Source organism: Mycteria americana, chromosome 22 (assembly GCF_035582795.1).
Source record: "Mycteria americana isolate JAX WOST 10 ecotype Jacksonville Zoo and Gardens chromosome 22, USCA_MyAme_1.0, whole genome shotgun sequence".
Lineage (NCBI taxonomy): Eukaryota > Metazoa > Chordata > Aves > Ciconiiformes > Ciconiidae > Mycteria > Mycteria americana.
The window spans coordinates 7,533,022-7,553,033 of NC_134386.1; the positions used below are offsets into that span (position 1 = coordinate 7,533,022).

A 20,012-nucleotide genomic window follows, 5' to 3' on the forward strand; every position below is an offset into this window, starting at 1 on the left:
GCTCTCACTTACTGCATTGGAAATATGTAGTCCTTACAAAGCAAGGCAATGCCATTCAACATTTGTCTGTAAGAAATAAGGATTTTTGCAGCTTTTCCAAAGACATTACTAATATTTAATGATTTTGTAGATGTTGGGTCCATGTTCTATCAAAATAACTCTACACTAATATTCCGGACCATTGATAGACCTATGAATCTCTCTTGAAAACTGTTCCATATACAAAACCGCTATAATTCTATACTTTATGATTGCATTTCCCTTCTATTTCCCTCTCTGCAGAAAGTACTGCACCAACAAACGCTTCATGGCACTGAGGATCTCCCTGTTCCTCAGGGTGTAGATCATGGGGTTCCTGAGGGGAAAAACCATGGTGTGGAACACAGCCACCATCTTGTCCAGGGGCAAGCTGCAGAAAGGCCGGCAATAGATGTATATAGCTGGTCCAAACATAACAAAGGCAATAATGATTGTTGCGGATGGAGTGAGAGTGCACTTCACTTGTAAGAGAGAAGTAAAAATATAGTTTATTGATACAGAATAGGGAGTTAACAAAAAGTTCAATGCGACAGTGTTTTAACAAGATTCGACGGCGAGGTACACTTGATTATTTACTGCATAGAGGACAGGGTCAGACAAAACTGTCAAGGAGACCCTCCCATTGAGTCATGAGGTTCGGAAAAAGATCCCCTTGCTTTCTAAACTCCTTCTCAGACAGGAGTCTAGGTGCGGCTGGATCTAGTCCTAGTCCCAGACTTGGTCAACGGTTTATGTCTAAAGGATTATATATGTGTGCAATCAATCCTTTATATCACTTAGCTAAGATTTCAAAGTTTAGCATGCTATTAGTCACTTACTGAGGATCTGTTGCGGCAAGGAATCTCTCAGCCTCGAGGAGTAACCTTGAGAAGCGTCCCTGCTGAAGAGGAGATCCTGGCGTGCAGCCCGCTGCCGTGCAGGAGAGCTCAAAGGGCCCTGGGCTGTCCACTATTTAAGGAGTAAGATGATTGACTTATGGTCATATTTGCATATCAGCAAGAGGTTTAGATCCCTGCTTCAGGCAGCCCTTGGCTACTTTGTTGCTATTTGTCCTCAAGGTCCAGCATAAGCTGGATGCACCTATCAGGATGACTCCCACTGATGGTTACTGCTTGTGCAGGGAGCGGGGGGGGGGGGAGCACACCACCACAATGATGTGGGTGGTGCAGGTAGATACTGCTTTGCTCTTCCCTCTGGAGATGCCTGTTTTCAGATGGATTAGTAGGACACCATAGGAAATCAGCAGAAGAATGAAACATATAAAGATGACTAGGCCACTGTTGACAAATATGGTAAACTCCAGTATGTAAGTGTTGGTACGTGCTAAGTTAATCACTTGTGTAACATCACAAAAGAAGCTGTCCAGTTTGTTGGGGCCACAGAAGGGAAGATGAACAACAAATGCAACCTGGATGATCGAATGTATGAATCCTCCAGCCCACGCTGTCCCCACCAAGACCCAATAGAGCATTTTCCTCATTAAGGTTGCATAATGAAGAGTCAAAGGCCATAGCTATGAGCAGGAAGATCTCAGTTCCACCCAGGAAGTGGAGGAAGAAAAGCTGTGCTATACAGCTTCTGGTAGAGATGGTCTTCTGTTGCCAGAAGAAATCAGCCAGCATCTTCGGTGGAGTAATAGAACAGTAACAGATATCCAGGAAAGCCAGAATGGCTAGGAAAAAGTACATCGGGGAGTCCAGCTGTGGATCTCCCCTGACTATGAGGATGATGAGGATGTTTACTGGAAGGACAATGACATAGAAAAGGAGGAAGAGGAAAAAGAGGAAGAGTTGTACTTCATGTGTCTGAGACAATCTCAGCAGCACAATTTCTGTTACTTCTGTCTTGTTTTCTGTTTCCATCACATTTCTGGACATTCCTAAAATAGAATAAATATAAATGAGATATATCTATCACACTGGACATCTACAATGCAGGATTGATTCTTCCTAGACATTTAAAATACAATGCTGAGCAATTCATAAATGGCTCCTTTTAAAATCAATATCTGGGTTCTTACTTATCTCATAAAAAGTCAGACATCTGAAACAGTTTAGCAGTGCTTTTCCCTAGAAATGTCTGATGCATCCCAAACTCCCATGTCAATCTTTTTTACACTAAATAAGATAATAGCATGCACAGTATACTTCATATATCCACAGATTAATGGACAGATTATTTAATCTTGTATTCAGAGAAATAATTCAGGTTAGGAATTTATCCATCTTAATTTCAAATATTTTTAAGATGACTTTCTGATTCTAATGTAGTAATCTATAGGACAGATAAAATCAATGGAAATGGAAATGGGGATTACCCAGCTAAATTAGACACTTCTCTTTGGAGGAGAATAATGACTCTTTGCAATTATTTATTTTGCAATGATGACAATGAAGTGACCATACTGTCATTAGACATAATAAAGGCTTCCATAGGCCAGCTAATCTCATTTATCTTCAACACCTGTCCTGTGATTAATGTTGCTCTCTCTCCATTGTTCTTGTAGTTACTGTCTTAGCTGTTTACTATATAGACATCTAAAGTGGGGGAGATCAGTCTCATCCCAAGAATCTAAAGTACTAGTGGATACTAGACAGCCCAATTCATTCTTCATGCTAACATCCTCCTGTACAGAATCTATGCCTCTTCTGGGAAAGAGACTTGGCATAAACACAGTGAAATCATGAAGTATTGCAGTCTCCTTCGGTATTTCTGGGTGTCTGACCATTTGATTCCTTTATTTTGAGCTTTGTAAAGTGCATATTCAGGAAAACCACAGTTCCTTGTACATAGATAAACTGGCCCTTGATGCCAAAGTTCCTCATCATCCAAAATGTTCAGGTGTTGGCTCATAGGTGCAGGTATGCTTGAATAAAGCACTTGGTACTTTTGTAATGCATTGTAGCTCACTCACAGGCTCTCTTTTGAAATGATCCATTCTCTTCATTTGAGATAAAACCCATTTGTAGTTTTGGAGAGGATTGACTCCAGCTTTCTCTGTATTTATTAATTAAATTGTGTCTAGGAACAACAGTGGGTATGTGAAAGTGAGCATTTATACAATTAAACTCATGTCTTCTTTGTCCCCATCACAGCTTGGGAATAAGAAAGGTAACATTTGAAATAAGAATTTTAGATGCAGCTACATTCTTTGCAGGGCAAGAAAGCTTACTGGCTCTTTACATTCATTACCTACCATTATTCACCAATTTACCAAAGTGTGTGAGAAAAAAGAAAGTATGTGTGCAGCTCTAGAGGAAAAATTAAGCTTGCACCTTTGCTATGTTGGGTGAATAGTGCTCTATGCCATCTTAGTTCTTCTTCATGATTTAAAATTTTCAGTCACCTATTAATCTTTCATCTGCTCTATTCTGAAACACCTCAGACATTGCAAAATGTATACCAGAGGCAACAAAGAACTGAAGCGTGGTGTGGGGGGGTGGAAGCTGGAGAGTTATGTGTCTATGTGCCTGTGTGTCTCTGTGTGTCCATGTGGGTTTTTACAAGAGTGAGTCTAAGGAAAGATAGTCACAAGGCTCTAAAGTTGTTCAGGGCAACATGGGACCCTCCATTTCCATGATGGGACCCCATGGTCTTCAACAGGGGACCCCCCCAACCTCTTTCTACCCTTTTTTCTGCTTCTTTCCATCTCTCCACCCCTCTCATTGCTTGCTCTGCTGCTATTCCTCTCCCTGTTCCTCCCATGCATCTGCACAGAACTCCAAAGAATCTTTCCAGTGGCAGGGAAAGGCAGTAGAGGCAGCAGAATCTTATTCACTTCCTTCTGGGTTACCCCTCCTCCTGCTTCTTCCCCAACAGTGAATAAACTCTACTTGTATCTGAGATTTATGCTGTGATTTTTGAAGTAGGTTTGCTGGTTTGTTAGTAAATGAGCTGACAGGTTGCTTTGGGGATGCTGATGTGAAGGTAAGTCTAGACTTAGATATTAAATTAGGACATTAAATTAACCATTAAATTAGGACTGAGCTCTGGTGACACCATTGCAGGGCAGAATACGTGTTGTATACAACATAGGATATAGGATATGTATTGCTAGCATGGAAAACAAACATTAACTGTTGGAACCAGGCTCTGACTCAGGCAGAAGAATGGAAATACTCCGTCCTGCGTTCAGCTGGATACTGTATTTCTAGCAGCTAGTGGCTGTGAAGAGCTGTGAGGAGTTATGCAGTGTAGGAGAAATGTTTCCAGATTAAGCAGGTCTGTGCGGTAGAGAAAGGATTGCCATAGGCAGTGTGTTACATGTTTGTAGCTGGAAGAATAAAGCCCAAGCAGAGCAAGGGAAGTTTCAGAGAGACTGGAAAAGTCTGCATTCATATATGGAAGGAGAGAAATCAAAATTTTCTCTTTAAAACTAATTAAGAAACAGTTAAAAGCTCTTAATGATTTTACTTCTGCATAGTTTAGGACGTCTATAATGAACCATGTCCTGCATCAGAAAAGGCATAAATGTCTTCACATGCTCCTCTAAGGTGTCCTGGAGATGTTGTGCACAGCATTTTCGGTGTTCATGTTCAAAGCAAAGCTCCTCATCACACAGTTAGTCAGCCACATTGATACTTGTGGGACTGCATGGCCTGGTGAAGTAACTTTGTGGCTTGTAATCATTGCTAAGTGGCCATATGACTCAGGATTGTAAGGTTAGCAGTGCTTGGGCACCATACACACTTTTATTTTCAAGGGTAGGAAGAAAACGTTCCCTCACTTCATTTGTGTGGAGATGAGAAAAATCTTTCCATGTAGTGTCAAGTAGTAGTACTCACAATAGCATGTATGAATCTTTGCCAGTGGCCAACAGAATTTCCTGAAGACCTCTTGTTTTTATAAATTGATTAAACTCTCAGAGAGAACAAAAACTGGAGATATGAATCCCTTTGGGTTTAAGTGTTCAGGTCAGGGTGCCATGTAAACCCAATCCTCATTGCCAGTGTGAACCGTTTATGTCACCACCACAAAGGTCTTCATGGTCTAAGCAGATGGCCTTAGGATTCCCATGCAAAAATGTTACTCTGTGATAGAGAGTAAATGGAGAGTGTGAACTGCCAGTCCCAAATTTCCAAGAGCTCACAGTCAGAGCTGAGAAGTTTTTGAAATGGCAGTGTTTGCTACCCTCTCTCTCTAAGTAGTGTCTGCATCTGGTGTATGACATCTTTAATGTGGAATTTCCTGTAAGTTAAGGTTCTGGACTCCTTGTCCTAAAATGACACACTCATAGTACTAGCTGAGAGACAGGGAAGGCAGTCATACATAAATCTGAGCAGAAAGAGCAGGATCAGCAGACCCTTCAAAAAAACCTCAGGGGAATGGTAGCAGCAGTGTGCAGCAAGTGCTCAACTGAATTTTATGATCACAACTCTGTCTTAAGAAGAAATAGGGATATCTGAGAAGGAGAGAGGGAAATGTGAAATATGAAATATGAAGACAGACATGTGAGCCAAATACTGTGTTAAGACTCATTCCAAACAAGTTAATGATAGGGCATGACTACCTTGTTTTCATGTCCAGAAAGTTTACTGGAAAAGATATGAGGCTTTCCATGCCACTTAACCTCCATATTGAGTACATTTAACTTGAGACTAAAGACTGCAAAATGCTACTCAGTTTTTAAATCTGTGCACCCAGGCTCTGAAATTTCTATACTATCTTAAAACCTTTCATGATGCCATATACATTTTAAGACAGGGAAAACTGTGAAAGATCTCTTAGAAATATCTTTAAGTAAGTAGAAATGGCATATTTACCTAATTACTCTTAGAAAATGTTTATGTCTCTCCTGTCTAGAGTAAGTAGATTAAACAACAGACTACTGGTGAACTAAAATTGAGTCAGGTGATACAGGGTGATTCGTGTTGGAGATGAGCTTCCTGCCTTTTATACTGCTTCTTTCATTAATCACATTACATAAAAGTCAGAGAAGGAAAGAGGTTAAGGATGCCCTAAAGAAAACAATGAATAATGTAATCTTTTCCTAAAATACTTGCAGAATGTGAAACCTTTGGGTAGTGTAACAGACAGCTTATCCTAGACCAAAAAACAATAGAAAGATTCCTGCTCATGATTCAGTTGCTTACAGCTAAGAATTTACTCCTTCTTATTCTTACATTCTTTAAAAATATTATAAAAATGAGTACTCTGTTCCTTTAAGTATCTTAATATTCAACCTACTTTGACTTAGACATTTAAAAATTAATAATTTAATATTTTGGTGGTTTTTTTGTGTATGTGTTTCTACAATCAAAGGGGAGGGGGTGGAAACACTTCCTGAAGGTAGTTCAAGTCTTTCTTAATATATATGATAGGAAAATAAGATTAATGTTCTGAACATGGCACTCTCACATCCTGTGAAAGCTTACCACCATACAAAATGTAATAAAGGAGTAATTAGGGAAATGCACAATATATCAGGTGTTCCAGCATCAAGACACCTCGATTCAGATACATACTCCCAGTCCTTGTGAGACCAAATTTAACATAATAATTTCTTTATTTCCCTTCATAATCCATGAAGAGAGAGATGCATTCCACCACATAATGATTCCTTTTATCAGGTGGTCATAATGATCTTGTGCTGTTGTTCATCTCTCTTCAAAGGAACAGGGCATTCAAGTTAGAAGCCTTAATTAAGTCCCTCAGGAGAGAAGGCATGAATCTGAGTTCTAGAAACAAAAGCAAAGGACAGCAGAAGTTGAGCCCACACCTTTAAAGACCCTGTACACTGCAGAAATGGATGAGATGATTTTATGAAAAAATATTACTTATTCCATACATGAAGCAAAAATTTCTTAAAGGTAAGCGATGTTTTTTTGGTTGTAATTCTAGTCCTTTTATATTTATTACTCTTGAGGTGAGAAGCAGAAGATAGAAAAAACTTCACTTATTTTTCAATCTGATAATAAACATTAAATTAAGTTTACTCATGGGCAATTAGACATTCAAATAAAAGATATTGCAGTGAAGATGTATCTGTCTTCGTATGCTACTTCATATTACAGTCTTCAGGACAGATGTTCTGCAAAGCCCACTTAGTAATGAAGTTTTGAATTATTTTTTGTCTGCTTGCTTTTTTAGGGTTTGCTTTTTGTGGTGAAGTATACAGAGAAGATAAGCTGCACAACCTGGGTAATGTTCCTATGGATGTGAATGAAGATGTCCCCCTAAATTTTCAAAAAGATTCCTCTAGCAGGTAACATACTTGCTAACATTCCTTTTTTTATAGACAAAAATGGGATTCCACTCAGTTTCAGAGATGTAAAATTTCTGTGCTTCCTGCATTAATTGGCAGAGAAAAATAGACACTTAGAAGTGTATTATACATTGTCCTTCTATGACAATAATGTTAAAATGCAGTGAATCATTTTCTTTTTTCTCCTCCATGGACTGTACAGTGAGTTAATATTTTTTTAGTCTTCTCAGTGTTAGGTCTCTAACACTAAGTAAGGGAGTCTCAGCAAAAATATCTGAAGGAAAGAAAAACATGCCAATGCACATGTTCCATTTTTTCACATTTGTGAACAAAACAAGGACATTTATGAAGGATTTTTTTACAAGATTATGTCCCTGGAACACTAAAAAAATCTTCAGTCTAATTCTGAGTCTGTGTATTACTCCTTAGTGGGTGGTTGTTTTCTGTTTGGAGCTTCTATGTAATACTAAAATTACAATACTAAATAACTTCATTACAGTAAGTGAAAGAAAAGAAGAAAGGAATTGCAAAATTATATCATAATGCTGTTAAATGTTAAGTTTTTCTATGATTGCTAGACAAGGGTTGATCAAGAAAGGAAAATTTGTTTTCGTGATTGCTTACAAGTTTCCAGAACTGTTTTCATTGTAGTATGTGAACTGAAGATCTTTCTTTTTTTGTCCTCTTTTCAAAATTTTGCTCACCATGTGAAATTTTGAATTGTGCTTAGTAAGGGAAGCAGCTAAGAACATTTTTTCAGATAAATCTATCTATTTATTTACTTATTTATTTATTTGACTAAGCAAATAATTTCAAGATGGGATTAATTCTGTAGATTACGATACTTTTATTTAGATGCATCAATTTTAGATATCTTAGAATATCTCACTTGGCCCCCAGCAGCTGCTCCATCAGTTCTGTGTCATATTTGTCAGATCTGTACAGATGTCTTATACATCTTAGTGTGTCTAAATTGTCACTGGACATACATATTTAGGAACTGTATTTCACCCTATTCACAGGTAACAAATAATTGCAAAACTGTCTTTGTAATTTATGGGTCTTTTTGTGACATTTTAGTCTAGGATATTTTCTGAATATTATAGGGAATTCCAATTGTCGAATTCTACTAAGAGTATAAGAAAATCTTATAGCCTAGCTTGCGAATCACAGCCAATGATTTGTATTTTTATGCTAATTTGTATTGATTCTGAGTTTGGTTTTAAATAATCTGTAAGGAAATTTGTAGAGGTATGCTGGTCATTTCTACTCTCTTTACGCTAAGTGGTGTGAAACAATAATGTGTAGAACACAAGTAATCTGACCTATTTTAGTGCCTACTTTAGGGTTAGAATGAAGTGTTATTTAGAAATGTGTCTTTGTTCCAACTGAACATTGAAGCAACAAGCTTATATTTAGCTGTTTACTTCATTGACCTTTAGATGCAGTTTGGCTACCTTAATTGGAATGTTTAGTGACATTTTAGGCACCCCAGCGTTCTTGACTTCCAGTTATGGGACTAGAAGAATGTGAGTCTCCAATACTTTTGTGTGAAATCTGTACTGCCCCTTGTGGAAATCTCAGCTACTCAGGGACATCTAAATTGACACCAGAATCACTCTCCAGAACTTAAGTGACCTAATTCACTTCTACTACAAGATTGCAAATCAACTTTCAGACTGAAAAAGAGGGAAAAAATATGACGTAGGAACATTCAATATATGTTTAATTCTACTTGTGCATTTTAACAATTTTATTACAGATCTTAGTGGGTTTATCTTCACATACTCCATGGCAGACACAAAACAAGAAAATCAGACATCCCTCACAGAATTCATCCTCTTGGGGTTTGGGAATCTCCCTAAACTACAGATTTTTCTCTTTCTGTTTTTTTTATTAATCTACTTTGTGACCATAATTGGGAACATACTCATTGTTCTTCTGGTTGTGATAGATCAGCATCTACATACACCTATGTACTTCTTCTTGGGGAACTTGTCCTGCTTGGAGACCTGCTACTCTTCAAACATCTTGCCCAGGATGCTGGTCAACTTCCTGACAAGGGAAAACAGAATCTCATTTAACAGCTGTCTCTTGCAATTTTATTTCTTTGCTTCCTTGGCATGTGCTGAGTGTTATCTTTTATCTGCAATGTCTTATGATCGTTATTTAGCAATATGCAAACCCTTGCATTATACAACATTTATGAATGTCAGATCCTCTGTCCTTCTTGCAGCTGGATCCTGGCTTTGTGGGTTTCTGGCTAGCATCTGTACTACACTATATGCATCATGGCTGACTTTCTGTGGGCCCAATGAAATTGACCATTTCTTTTGTGATTATACACCCTTATTAGTACTCTCCTGCAGTGAAACCCACAGAACAGAATTGGTCATGTCCATTTTAGCCTCTGCATGCACCATGCCTCCATTTCTTTTAACCCTGGCAACCTATATTTGTATCATCACTGTTATCCTGAAAATCCCTTCCAACATAGGGAGGCAAAAGGCTTTCTCTACTTGCTCCTCCCACCTCATTGTAGTCACAGTTTTCTATGGAACCCTAATTGCTGTCTACACATTGCCCAAAACTAAAGCCCTTAGAGAGTTAAACAAAGTCTTATCTGTTTTTTATACTATTCTGACTCCTATGCTCAATCCTCTCATCTACAGTTGAGAAACAAAAAGTTTAAAGAAGCTTTGAGAAAAGCTATTGGCAAATACATTCATTAAACTTATTTACTTTTTAATTTTATGTAACAATATAAACAAGTCATTGGCTATTGAAATTCAACTGATTCCACTTATGTTGACACAATCCATTAAGATGCATATGTCTGGACTTCATTTATCCTAGTCTGCCTGTACAGTCAATGGACAGTTAGCTATTTTTTAGAGTGATTAATTTTACCTAATTTCAGATATATGCAATGTCAACATACAAATCAGAGGTAATAAATACAGGTCACCTTTTGACACAGTGGAGAAACATAAACATTTTTAAGGCTTGATTAATCAAGCCATATTATTTAAAATGTTATGATCAGTATGCTCTGTGATTATATTGGTGATAAATCCATTGACAATAAAGTAAACCTAGTGTGAGCAGTGTTATTTTAGAAGTTTACATTACATATATTGACATTTAATCAGCTGAACATTTGCTTAGGACTGGATGATTTTCAGACTTTCACCTGAAGGTATTTTTGTACTTCACCATGTGCCATAGAGGAAACATATCATGGCTATCTTACCTACTTAGTAACTTTTGTAAATTCCTTAAAATTGAATGGGATTAATCCAATTACAGGCCTACCAATCTGACTAATTTGAAGACAGTATGAGTATTACCAGCAGACTCTATGGATTCAATGAGATGAAGGTGAAACTAAAGTGCATTGATGTTGTTGTAACATAGGATAAAAGAGTGTTGGCCTGTAAATTCAGTCTCTGAAACTACCGATAATGTCATTCTCTAACACCATTTATCCAATTTCTCTAGAATGCTCCACATGACAAATAGAAAAATGATATGAATGTCACAGTGCAAAATGAAGTACCTCCAAAACACTTTTTTAATTGCAAATGTAGGTGGGTCAGCTTTTAACTAGTATTTCTGTTAATGTAATCATGGCATTAGACTATGTCAATGTTCTTTAGAAGGAAATCCCACTTAGATGCTCTTGAATGTGAATCACAGAATCACAGCATGGTCAGGGCTGGAAGGGACCTCTGGAGGTCATTGTGTCACCATCCCTGGAGGTATTTAAAAGACGTTTGGATGAGGTGCTTAGGGACATGGTGTAGTAGTGCACTTGGTAGTGTTAGGTTTACGGTTGGACTTGATGATCTTAAAGGTCTTTTCCAACCTATAGGATTCTGTGATTCTCTGATTCTGTGTCTGACCCTCCCTGCTCAAGCAGGGCCACTTAGAGCCTGTTGCCCAAGATCATGTCCAGACAGCTATTGAATATCTCCAAGGAGGGAGACACCACCACCTCTCTGGGCAACCTGTTCCAGTGCTCAGTCACCCTCACAATGAAAAAGTGTTCCCTGTTTTTCAGACAGAACCTCCTGTGTTTCAGTTTGTACCCATTGCCTTTTTTCCTGTCACTGAGCACCACTGAAAAGAGCCTGGGTCCATCTTCTTCGCACCCTCCCTTCAGGTATTTTTATACATTGATAAGATCCCCCCTGAGCTTTCTCTTCTCCAGGCTGAACAGTCCCAGCTCTCTCAGCCGTACCTCATAGGAGAGATGCTCCAATCCCTTTGTCATTCTTGTGGCCCTTTGTTGGACCCTTTCCAGTATGTCCATCTCTTTTCTACTGAGGAGCCCAGCACTGGAGACAGTACGCAGGTGTGGGCTCACTAGTGCAGCCTCACCAGTGCTGGGTAGAGGGGAAGGTCACCTCCCTTAGTGTGCTGGCAATACTTTGCCTAATGCAGCCAAGGATACCTTTTTTGCAGCAAGAGCACATCGTTGGCTTTTATTCAACTAAGTGTCCACCAGATCCCCAGGTCCCATTCTGTCAACCTGCCTTCCAGCTGGGTGGCCCCCAGCATATATTGGTGCATGGGGATGTTCCTCCCCAGTGCAGGACTTTGCACTTCACCTTGCTGAATTTAAATAATTCACTTAAGTGAATGCTGAGGTAGAATTTGCCTTACCAGAGCACAAGGAATTACAGTTCCAAACATTATATCACTGATGAAATTACTTTGAAGAGTCGACACCTTGGAAATGTTATATGGCTGTACAGAGGTTCATCTGAGCTTCCCTCCTGTTTCAAACCCCATTTTTTCAGTCGTAGCAACAGTGTGATACAGCAGGGTGCTACACGATTCTCCCTCATTTAATATTCCTAGATACCTAAGAAAGGTATTCCTACAGCTTAGCTTAAATGATAAAAGTTTAGTAAATGAAGAGAGGTCCTATATAAATCACCATTTAGAAGTGTTTATCACTGCTGCCTACAAGGGATATAAGATAATTCTTCTTCCAATATGGACACTTTAGCTTTTAGATTAAAAGAGAAGACAATGGTGGGAAATTCAACACTTCTTAATTTCAAAGGAGTGATCCAATTGATGATTACACAATTTCAAGATCTTTTATTGAGAAAAAATTCAGACAACCCTCTAAACAAGGTTTTTTGGCCCAGGTTCCTGGGCTTGATGACTGGCATTCTTCCCACTCAATTTTATAGAATCACAGAATCTCGAATCCTATAGGTTGGAAAAGACCTTTAAGATCATCAAGTCCAACCATAAACCTAACACTACCAAGACCACCACTACACCATGTCCCTAAGCACCTCATCCAAACATCTTTTAAATACCTCCAGGGATGGTGACTCAACCACTTCCCTGGGCAGCCTGTTGCAATGCTTGGAAGTGAAGTGATTTTTGTGAAGAAATTTTTCCTAATATCCAATCTAAACCTCCCCTGACACAACTTGAGGCCATTTCCTCTTGTCCTATCACTTGTTACATGGGAGAAGAGACTGACACCCACCTCGTTACAACCTCCTTTCAGGTAGTTGTAGAGAGCGACAGGGTCTCCCCTCAGCCTCCTTTTCTCCAAGCTAAACAACCCCAGTTCCCTCAGCTGCTCCTCATAAGACTTCTGCTCTAGACCCTTCACCAGGGTCTCGTTGCCCTTCTTTGGACACGGTCCAGCACCTCAATGTCTCTCTTGTAGTGAGGGGCCCAAAACTGAACACAGTATTTGAGGTGTGTCCTCACCAGTGCCGAGTACAGGGGGCTGATCACTTCCCTAGTCAGTCCTGCTGGCCACACTATTTTTGATACAAACCACACTGTTATTGGCCTTCTTAGCCACCTGGGCACACTGCTGGCTCATATTCAGCTGGCTGTTGACCATCACCCCCAGGTCCTTTTCTGCCAGGCAGCTTTCCAGTCACTCTTCCCCAAGCCTGTAGCATTACATGGGGTTGTTGTGACCCAAGTGCAGAACCCAGCACTTAGCCTTGTTGAATCTAATACAATTGTCCTCAGCATTAATAACTTGATAAAGATATTAAACAGAACTGGCACCAATACTGAGCCCTGGGGAACACCACTTCACCAGTTGGTGACTGGCCACCAACTGGATTTAACTCCTTTCACAACTCTTTGGGCCAGGCCATCCAACTGGTTTTTTACCCAGCGAAGAGTACACCCATCCAAGCCATAAGCAGCCAGTTTCTCCAGGAGAATGCTGTGGGAAACAGTGTCAAATGCTTTACTAAAGTCCAGGTAAACAACATCCACAGCCTTTCCCTCATCCACTAAGCAGGTCAACTTTTCATAGAAGTAGATGTCATTGACGTCACCATCATCAAGCTCTAGACAGTCAAAACACTCCCGAACATACAGGGCTGCCCCACCACCTCTCTTGCCTTGCCTATCCCTTCTGAAGACCTTATAGCCATCCATTGCAGCACTCCAGTTGCGTGAGTCATCCCATCACATTTCTGTGCAACTATATCACAGTTCCAGCTGCACAATGGCTTCCAGCTCCTCCTGTTTGTTGCCCATGCTGCGTGCATTGGTGTAGATGCACTTCAGTTGGGTTACTGATCCTGCCACCTTTTCTGGGGGAGAAGCCCAATGCTACTGTTCTCAGGTGCTTCTGTGGTTGCCAACACATCGACAACCCTTGCATCTTTGCTGCCACATGGATCTCCATCCCCCACCTCCACTGAGATGGCTAAGGTGCTGCACACATTAGTATAGGAACATTTCAAATGTGCTCCAATGTACTCAACACTGGATGTACTCAACACTGAAGCACACCATCCCTCAAACATTGGATTGCCACCCCCAGGCTTAACTCTAGCGAGCCTGGTTTTAGCCCTTTCTCCTCTTCAAATCTAGTTTAAAGCTCTGTCAGTGAGCCCTGCTACCTCCTGCGCAAAGATCTTTTTCCTCCTTTGAGACAGGTGTACCCCATCTATTGCCAGCAGGCCTGGGGTCGTGTAGACTGACCCACGATCAAAAAACCCAAAATTCTGCCAGTGTATCTGCATGGAAGCCAGCTACTTTTGGTAGGCAACAGCAGTCTAACCAATATGTTCAGAAGAGATTAGAGCATGAATCAACTCAATCTGAAGCTATGTGGATTGATTCCTTTGAGTCCTAATGGGATCTCAAAGCAGACACTGTGCTGCAAGATACTTTGATTTGAGTGAGGTGAATCTCAGCTTAATTCTGAATTAAGAGTCTGGAATAGGATCCCTTTTTCACTTGTGAAAAATGTCCTGGTATGGCTGCATAGACTAGACATGTCTGGAGTCATTAGGTGTTTGTCTTTGTTTAACCCCAGTAGGCAGCTAAGCACTACACAGCCACTCGCTCGCTCCCCCCTGGTGGGATGAGGGAGAGAATCGGGACTGTAAAAGTGAGAAAACTCATGAGTTGAGATAAAGACAGTTTAACAGGTAAAGCAAAAGCCGTGCAAGCAAGCAAACCAAAGCAAGGAATTAATTCGCTACTTCCTATCGTCAGGTAGATGTTTAGTCACCTCCAGGAAGGCAAGGCTCCATCATGCATGACGGTTACTTGGGAAGAGAAACACCATAACTCCAAATGTCTCCCCCTTCCTTCTTCTTCCCCCAGCTTTTATTGCTGAGCATGATGTCGTATGGTATGGAATATCCCTTTGGCCAGTTGAGGTAATCTGTCCCAGCTGTGTCCCCTCCCAACTTCTTGTGCACCCCCAGCCTACTTGCTGGTGGGGCAGTGTGAGAAGCAGAAAAGGCCTTGACTCTGTGTAAGCACTGCTCAGCAATAACTAAAACATTGGTGTGTTATCAACACTGTTTTCAGCATAAATCCAAAATATAACCCCACACGAGCTACTATGAAGAAATTTAACTCTATCCCAGCCTAAACCATTACAATGTGGCAGTTAAAAATGTAGAAATACTTGCATTTTGTTCTGATGAGAGCTCCAAAGAAAGCAGTACACTGTTCTAAATTAGACATCTCCACTATGAACATCTTGTCATTACTAGTTACCTAGAAGACCTCTAGTGCTAATGGAAAGCAGCAGGCAATTCTGGAGTGGGATCACAGGTTCATAGGATAGTTCAGGTTGGAAGGGACCTCAGGACATGATCTAGTTCAACTTTCAGCACAAAGCAGTGTCAGCCATGAGATGAAAAGCAGTTACTGAAGGGTTTAACTAATCTGGTCTTGAAAACCTGCAAGGGTGGAAAAAGCGGAACCCCTCCAGGCAGCCTGTTTCAATACTTGACTCTTCTCATGGGACAAAACTTTTTCATTATATCCAGTCTGAATCTCTTTTAATTCAGCTCATGTCTATTTTCTCTCATCCTCCTACCATGTACCACTGCACAATCCATCCTGTCTTTAGGAGAAATGTGAGTTGGGATTTGTTTGCCTAAACACCGTACCCTAATGCCATCAGAGCTCCTCTGTGTTGTCTCACCTGACCTACAGCAGCTGCTTCAAAAGAGCAACTGCTGCAAAGTCCCACACCACATTTGTCAGCCCTGCATTGATATTGTATCCAGTATGAGGTAAGATGGCTCTGCATGCCTATGTTTTAGGAAATAGAGTCCCTCCATTAAAACAGATTCTATAAAACATATTCTAGTGGTGCGTATTTCTCCTCACTGAGTACCAAGGCAACCTAAAGACCTAGCTCAGATTGGATAAATTAAGCTAAACTGGGTGAATTTCATAATAAACAACCCTACAATCACATGAGAAAGTGGCAGACTGGATTGGCAACCAAAGGATGAAAAGATATTTGGACAACAGGGGCCTTGAAATCAGCAAAACAGGGCAGAAGGGAGACCAGCCAAATTGCACTCAAATAAGGATGTGGCAAGAGGAGAGTTTTCTGAGGAAGTTCTCAACATTTCCCTGAGAAATCAACATGACTGTCTATCCGAAGTTCCTATGGACCTGTGCATGCTGTTTGGGATTCAAATGGGAGGAATTACAGTTCTGTGAGTGGTTGCATGGATATGATCCTACTGGGATAATGGAGATGTAGTTGGAGAGCTCACATGACTGAAGTGCTGCAGTGAATGGATACAGACTCTTAAGGAAGGAGAGGCAGGGAAGGTGAGGATGAGGAGTTGCCCTTTATGTGAGAGAGAGCAGGGGGAATGCATCCAGCTTAGCCATAGGATGGATGCTCATCCAGTTGAGACCTTTTTCAGAAAACTGGAGGAAGCTTCAAATTCACAGGTCCTGGTCCTCATGAGGGACTTAACTACTTCAATATATCCTGGAAGGAAACACAGCACAGCATGAGGAAACCAAGCAATTTCTGGACTGCACTGTTGATGAAGTTGTCTCCTGACACAGGTGATTGAGGAGCTGCTAAGGGGAGGCAATCTGCTGGACCTCATATGTACAAACACTGAAGAACTTGTCAGAGATGTGACAGTCAGGGACAGCCTTGACAGCAGTGGAAATTAGATGGTAGAGTGCAGGATCCTGAGAGAAGGCAATAATGCAAATACTAAGATCACAACACTGGACTCAGGGAGAACAGGCTTTTGCCTTCTCAGCAATCTGCTTGGAAGACTTCCATGGCAGACCATCTTTGAGAGTAAAGGTGTCAAGGAAAGCTAGTTGATTTCAGAATGATCCTTGAAACAGATCTTAAGTATGGTCCATCCCCATGTGCAGGAGGTCAAGCAAAGGTGGCAGGAGGCCTGCATGGATGAACAAGAAGACACTGATTGGACTCAAACCTAACAAGGAAGCATACAAGAAGTGGAAGAAGGGACAGGTGACCAAGGAGGAGTATAGGGAAACTATATAAGCATGCAGCAACGGGGTTAGGAAATCCAAAACCCATTTGAAATCAAATATGGTGAGGGATGTGAAAGGCTACAAAAAGGGCTTCTAGCTTCTACAGGTATGTCACAAAACCATCGCTCTACTGCAGAATAGTAGAAGGGACTTGATGACAGTGGACATGAAAAAACCTGAGGTACTGAATACTTTCTTCACCTTGGTCATTACTGATAAGATTTGCCTTCAGGTTTCCCAGGCTCCTTAAACCAGTGTGAAATTCCAGAGAAAAGAAGATTTAACTTTGGTGAAGGAAGATCGTGTCAGACACCATTAAACAGACTAGACAGATGCAAGTCCATGGACCCTGAAGGGATGCACTCACACATACTGAGGGAGCAATATCATTGCAAAGTCACTAATATTTGAAAGGTTGTGGCAATCAGACAGTCCAGAGTTTTGTTCTCACTATGAAGGGATGAGTGTACAAAGGTACTGATGGCAGTGAACTAGTTATCCTATCAAGGACAACTGGAAGAGTATTTCCGGTGTTTCCATGGAATAATAAGAACAAGGATATCTATTTGATTGGTCAGAATGCTAAGTTAACATGATCTGAAGTGTCTTGCCTGATAACATACATGGAAGAGAGCACAGATCTAACGATCTTTTTTTTTTTCCTTTCTCATGTCAATTTTTCCCTTGGTGGATATATTGCTGGTAGAGTTATATATCAAAGAAGTTTAGTGACTACCCTGCCTCAAAGACCAGCTCACACTGCAGGAAAGGCAGCATTCTGTTTTATACCTGGAGAGAAGTTCTATGCCAGGACTTGATTGTCATCAACATGGGTTGAGTCCACAGTTTACTGAGCACCAGTGTATATCAGCTGGCATCTACACTCAAGTTTCTCAGAAAAATGAGAAACGTAGGCTAAACAACTTCTGTGCATAAGCATGTACGTGGATTGTTTAGATTAGCAACCCATGTTTTACTCAAGACAGAAAAGAACAGACAGGTAAAGGCAGCAACATATATTACCTAGGCTACAGAGAGGAGGTAAGGGAAGAGCATGCACAGACACCATTTCAGATAACTGAGAAAAAGTCATCCCAAACAGACACATACAGAATCTTCCTCACCCTCACCTCCACAGGACATAGAGAGACTAGGCACAACACAGTCTGATGTCTCTCTTGCAAACAAAGTTCACAGTGTCACTTGACCAGCCTTTTAAATATACAGCTGTGGCATAGCCATACAGCAGACTCATCACACTGAGTTGTGAGAAGCAGGTGAAAGGATTTCTGTCTGCCCAACACTAAAGGTATTTTCATAATCATCTGAATATTGTTTTTTGTAAAGAAAAACGGAAAGACCATGAATACCAGGACAGTGGTGCAGACACTCGCTGAGAAACAGAGACATCCCAAATTTTACATGCGCATCAATATACGGACAATGCAAAGGGGTGTTTGAAGCAAGTTCATGTTTGATTTTCCTACACTATCAAACTTATTTAAAACATAATGGGAAATGTTCTTTAAATCCTCACAAGCATTTTGGAAATTCACTATCAGTCTTAGTGTCCACAGTAATTCTATTAATGAAGAATTACGGTAAGGGCAATCCTGGCCTTTATCAGAGTGTTCAGAGACAGCATAGATTGTGTGACAGGTAATGTTTTTCTATGGTCTGTGGGCATTGTTATATTGTTTTACCACCTCCTTATGCTATGATACTCCTTATGCAACTCCTTTATGATTTTTTTTTTCTTTTATGTGTTCAGTGGGAAATGAAAGCATTGGATATTGTAAAAATAGAGATGCTTTTAAACAGACATGCTTTTTTGTTTTGTTTTGTCAGAAAATATGACTGGAGCACTATGCAGCATTAAATGAAATGGGTTCCTGTAGTAAAGTACAAAAATGAGACTTTTTTATCTACTAAGACATTTCTTACTGTCCTGGTTTCAGCTGAGATAGAGTTAATTTTCTTTATAGTGGCTGGTATGGGGCTATGTTTTGGATCTGTGCTGAAAACAGTGTTGATAATACAGAGATGTTTTAGTTGTTGCTGCACTAGTCAAGGACTTTTCAGCTTCCCGTGCTCTGCCAGGTGCAGAAGTTGGGAGGGGACACAGCCAGGATAGTTGATCCAAACTGACCAAAGGGCTATTCCATACCACATGACGTCATGCTCAGTATATAAAGCTGGGGAAGAAGAAGGAAGGGGGAGACATTCGGAGTGATGGTGTTTGTCTTCCCAAGTAACCGTTATGCGTGATGGACCCCTGCTTTCCTGGAGATGGCTCAACACCTGCCTACCCATGGGAAGCAGTGAATGAATTCCTTGCTTTGCTTTGCTTGTGTGTGCGGCTTTTGCTTTACCTATTAAACTGTCTTTATCTCAACCCTCGAGTTTTCTTACTTTTGCTCTTCCAATTCTCTCTCCCATCCCACTGGGGGGGGGGAGTGAGCAAGTGGCTGCGTGGTGCTTAGATCCCAGCTGGGGCTAAACTATGACACTTGCCTTCACAAGGTAACAGGTGTTGGTAGTCAGTTTGAAAAAAAACCAAAAAAAATGCAAGGAAGTGTAGACTTCCTCAGGGGTTAGCTACTCAATTGTATTTCCTTAGGAGCTGCAGCACTTCTTGAAAAATCTCTGACTGTCAGAAAACTGTGTATTCATATCAGAGTCTGCTAATTACAAGGGAATTAATGTCTGATTCTACAGATTGCAAAACGTATTTGATTTGCTGTGGAATAGCCTCCATTTTTTGTGATTCTGCAATAATTTTTACCTCATATCTACATCTCTTGTCCACCACATGAATAGGAGACAAATAAATAAAGAAAAAGAACAACAGAGACAAAAAAATCTCCCCTAAACTCTCTGGTTTTATTTTTTATTTTTTCACAATGTACATTCCTTGCCTACATCAGTATGGGAAAATAACGAAAGATTGGCGAGGAGGATAGTAAACACA

The 20,012-nt window shown here is 40.4% G+C and overlaps 2 protein-coding genes across 2 annotated transcripts; one reads left to right on the forward strand and one right to left on the reverse strand.

The window, feature by feature from the left end:
• Window positions 1–264: 264 nt before the first annotated feature.
• Window positions 265–1,901, reverse strand: LOC142419669 (olfactory receptor 4M1-like). The gene is given in 3 exon segments (XM_075522869.1): window positions 265–458; window positions 1,183–1,538; window positions 1,540–1,901. Coding segments are annotated over 3 exon segments (912 nt in total).
• Window positions 1,902–9,034: 7,133 nt separating this feature from the next.
• On the forward strand, window positions 9,035–9,975 carry LOC142419733 (olfactory receptor 6B1-like). The gene is given in 2 exon segments (XM_075522995.1): window positions 9,035–9,911; window positions 9,914–9,975. Coding segments are annotated over 2 exon segments (939 nt in total).
• The last annotated feature ends 10,037 nt before the right edge of the window (window positions 9,976–20,012 follow it).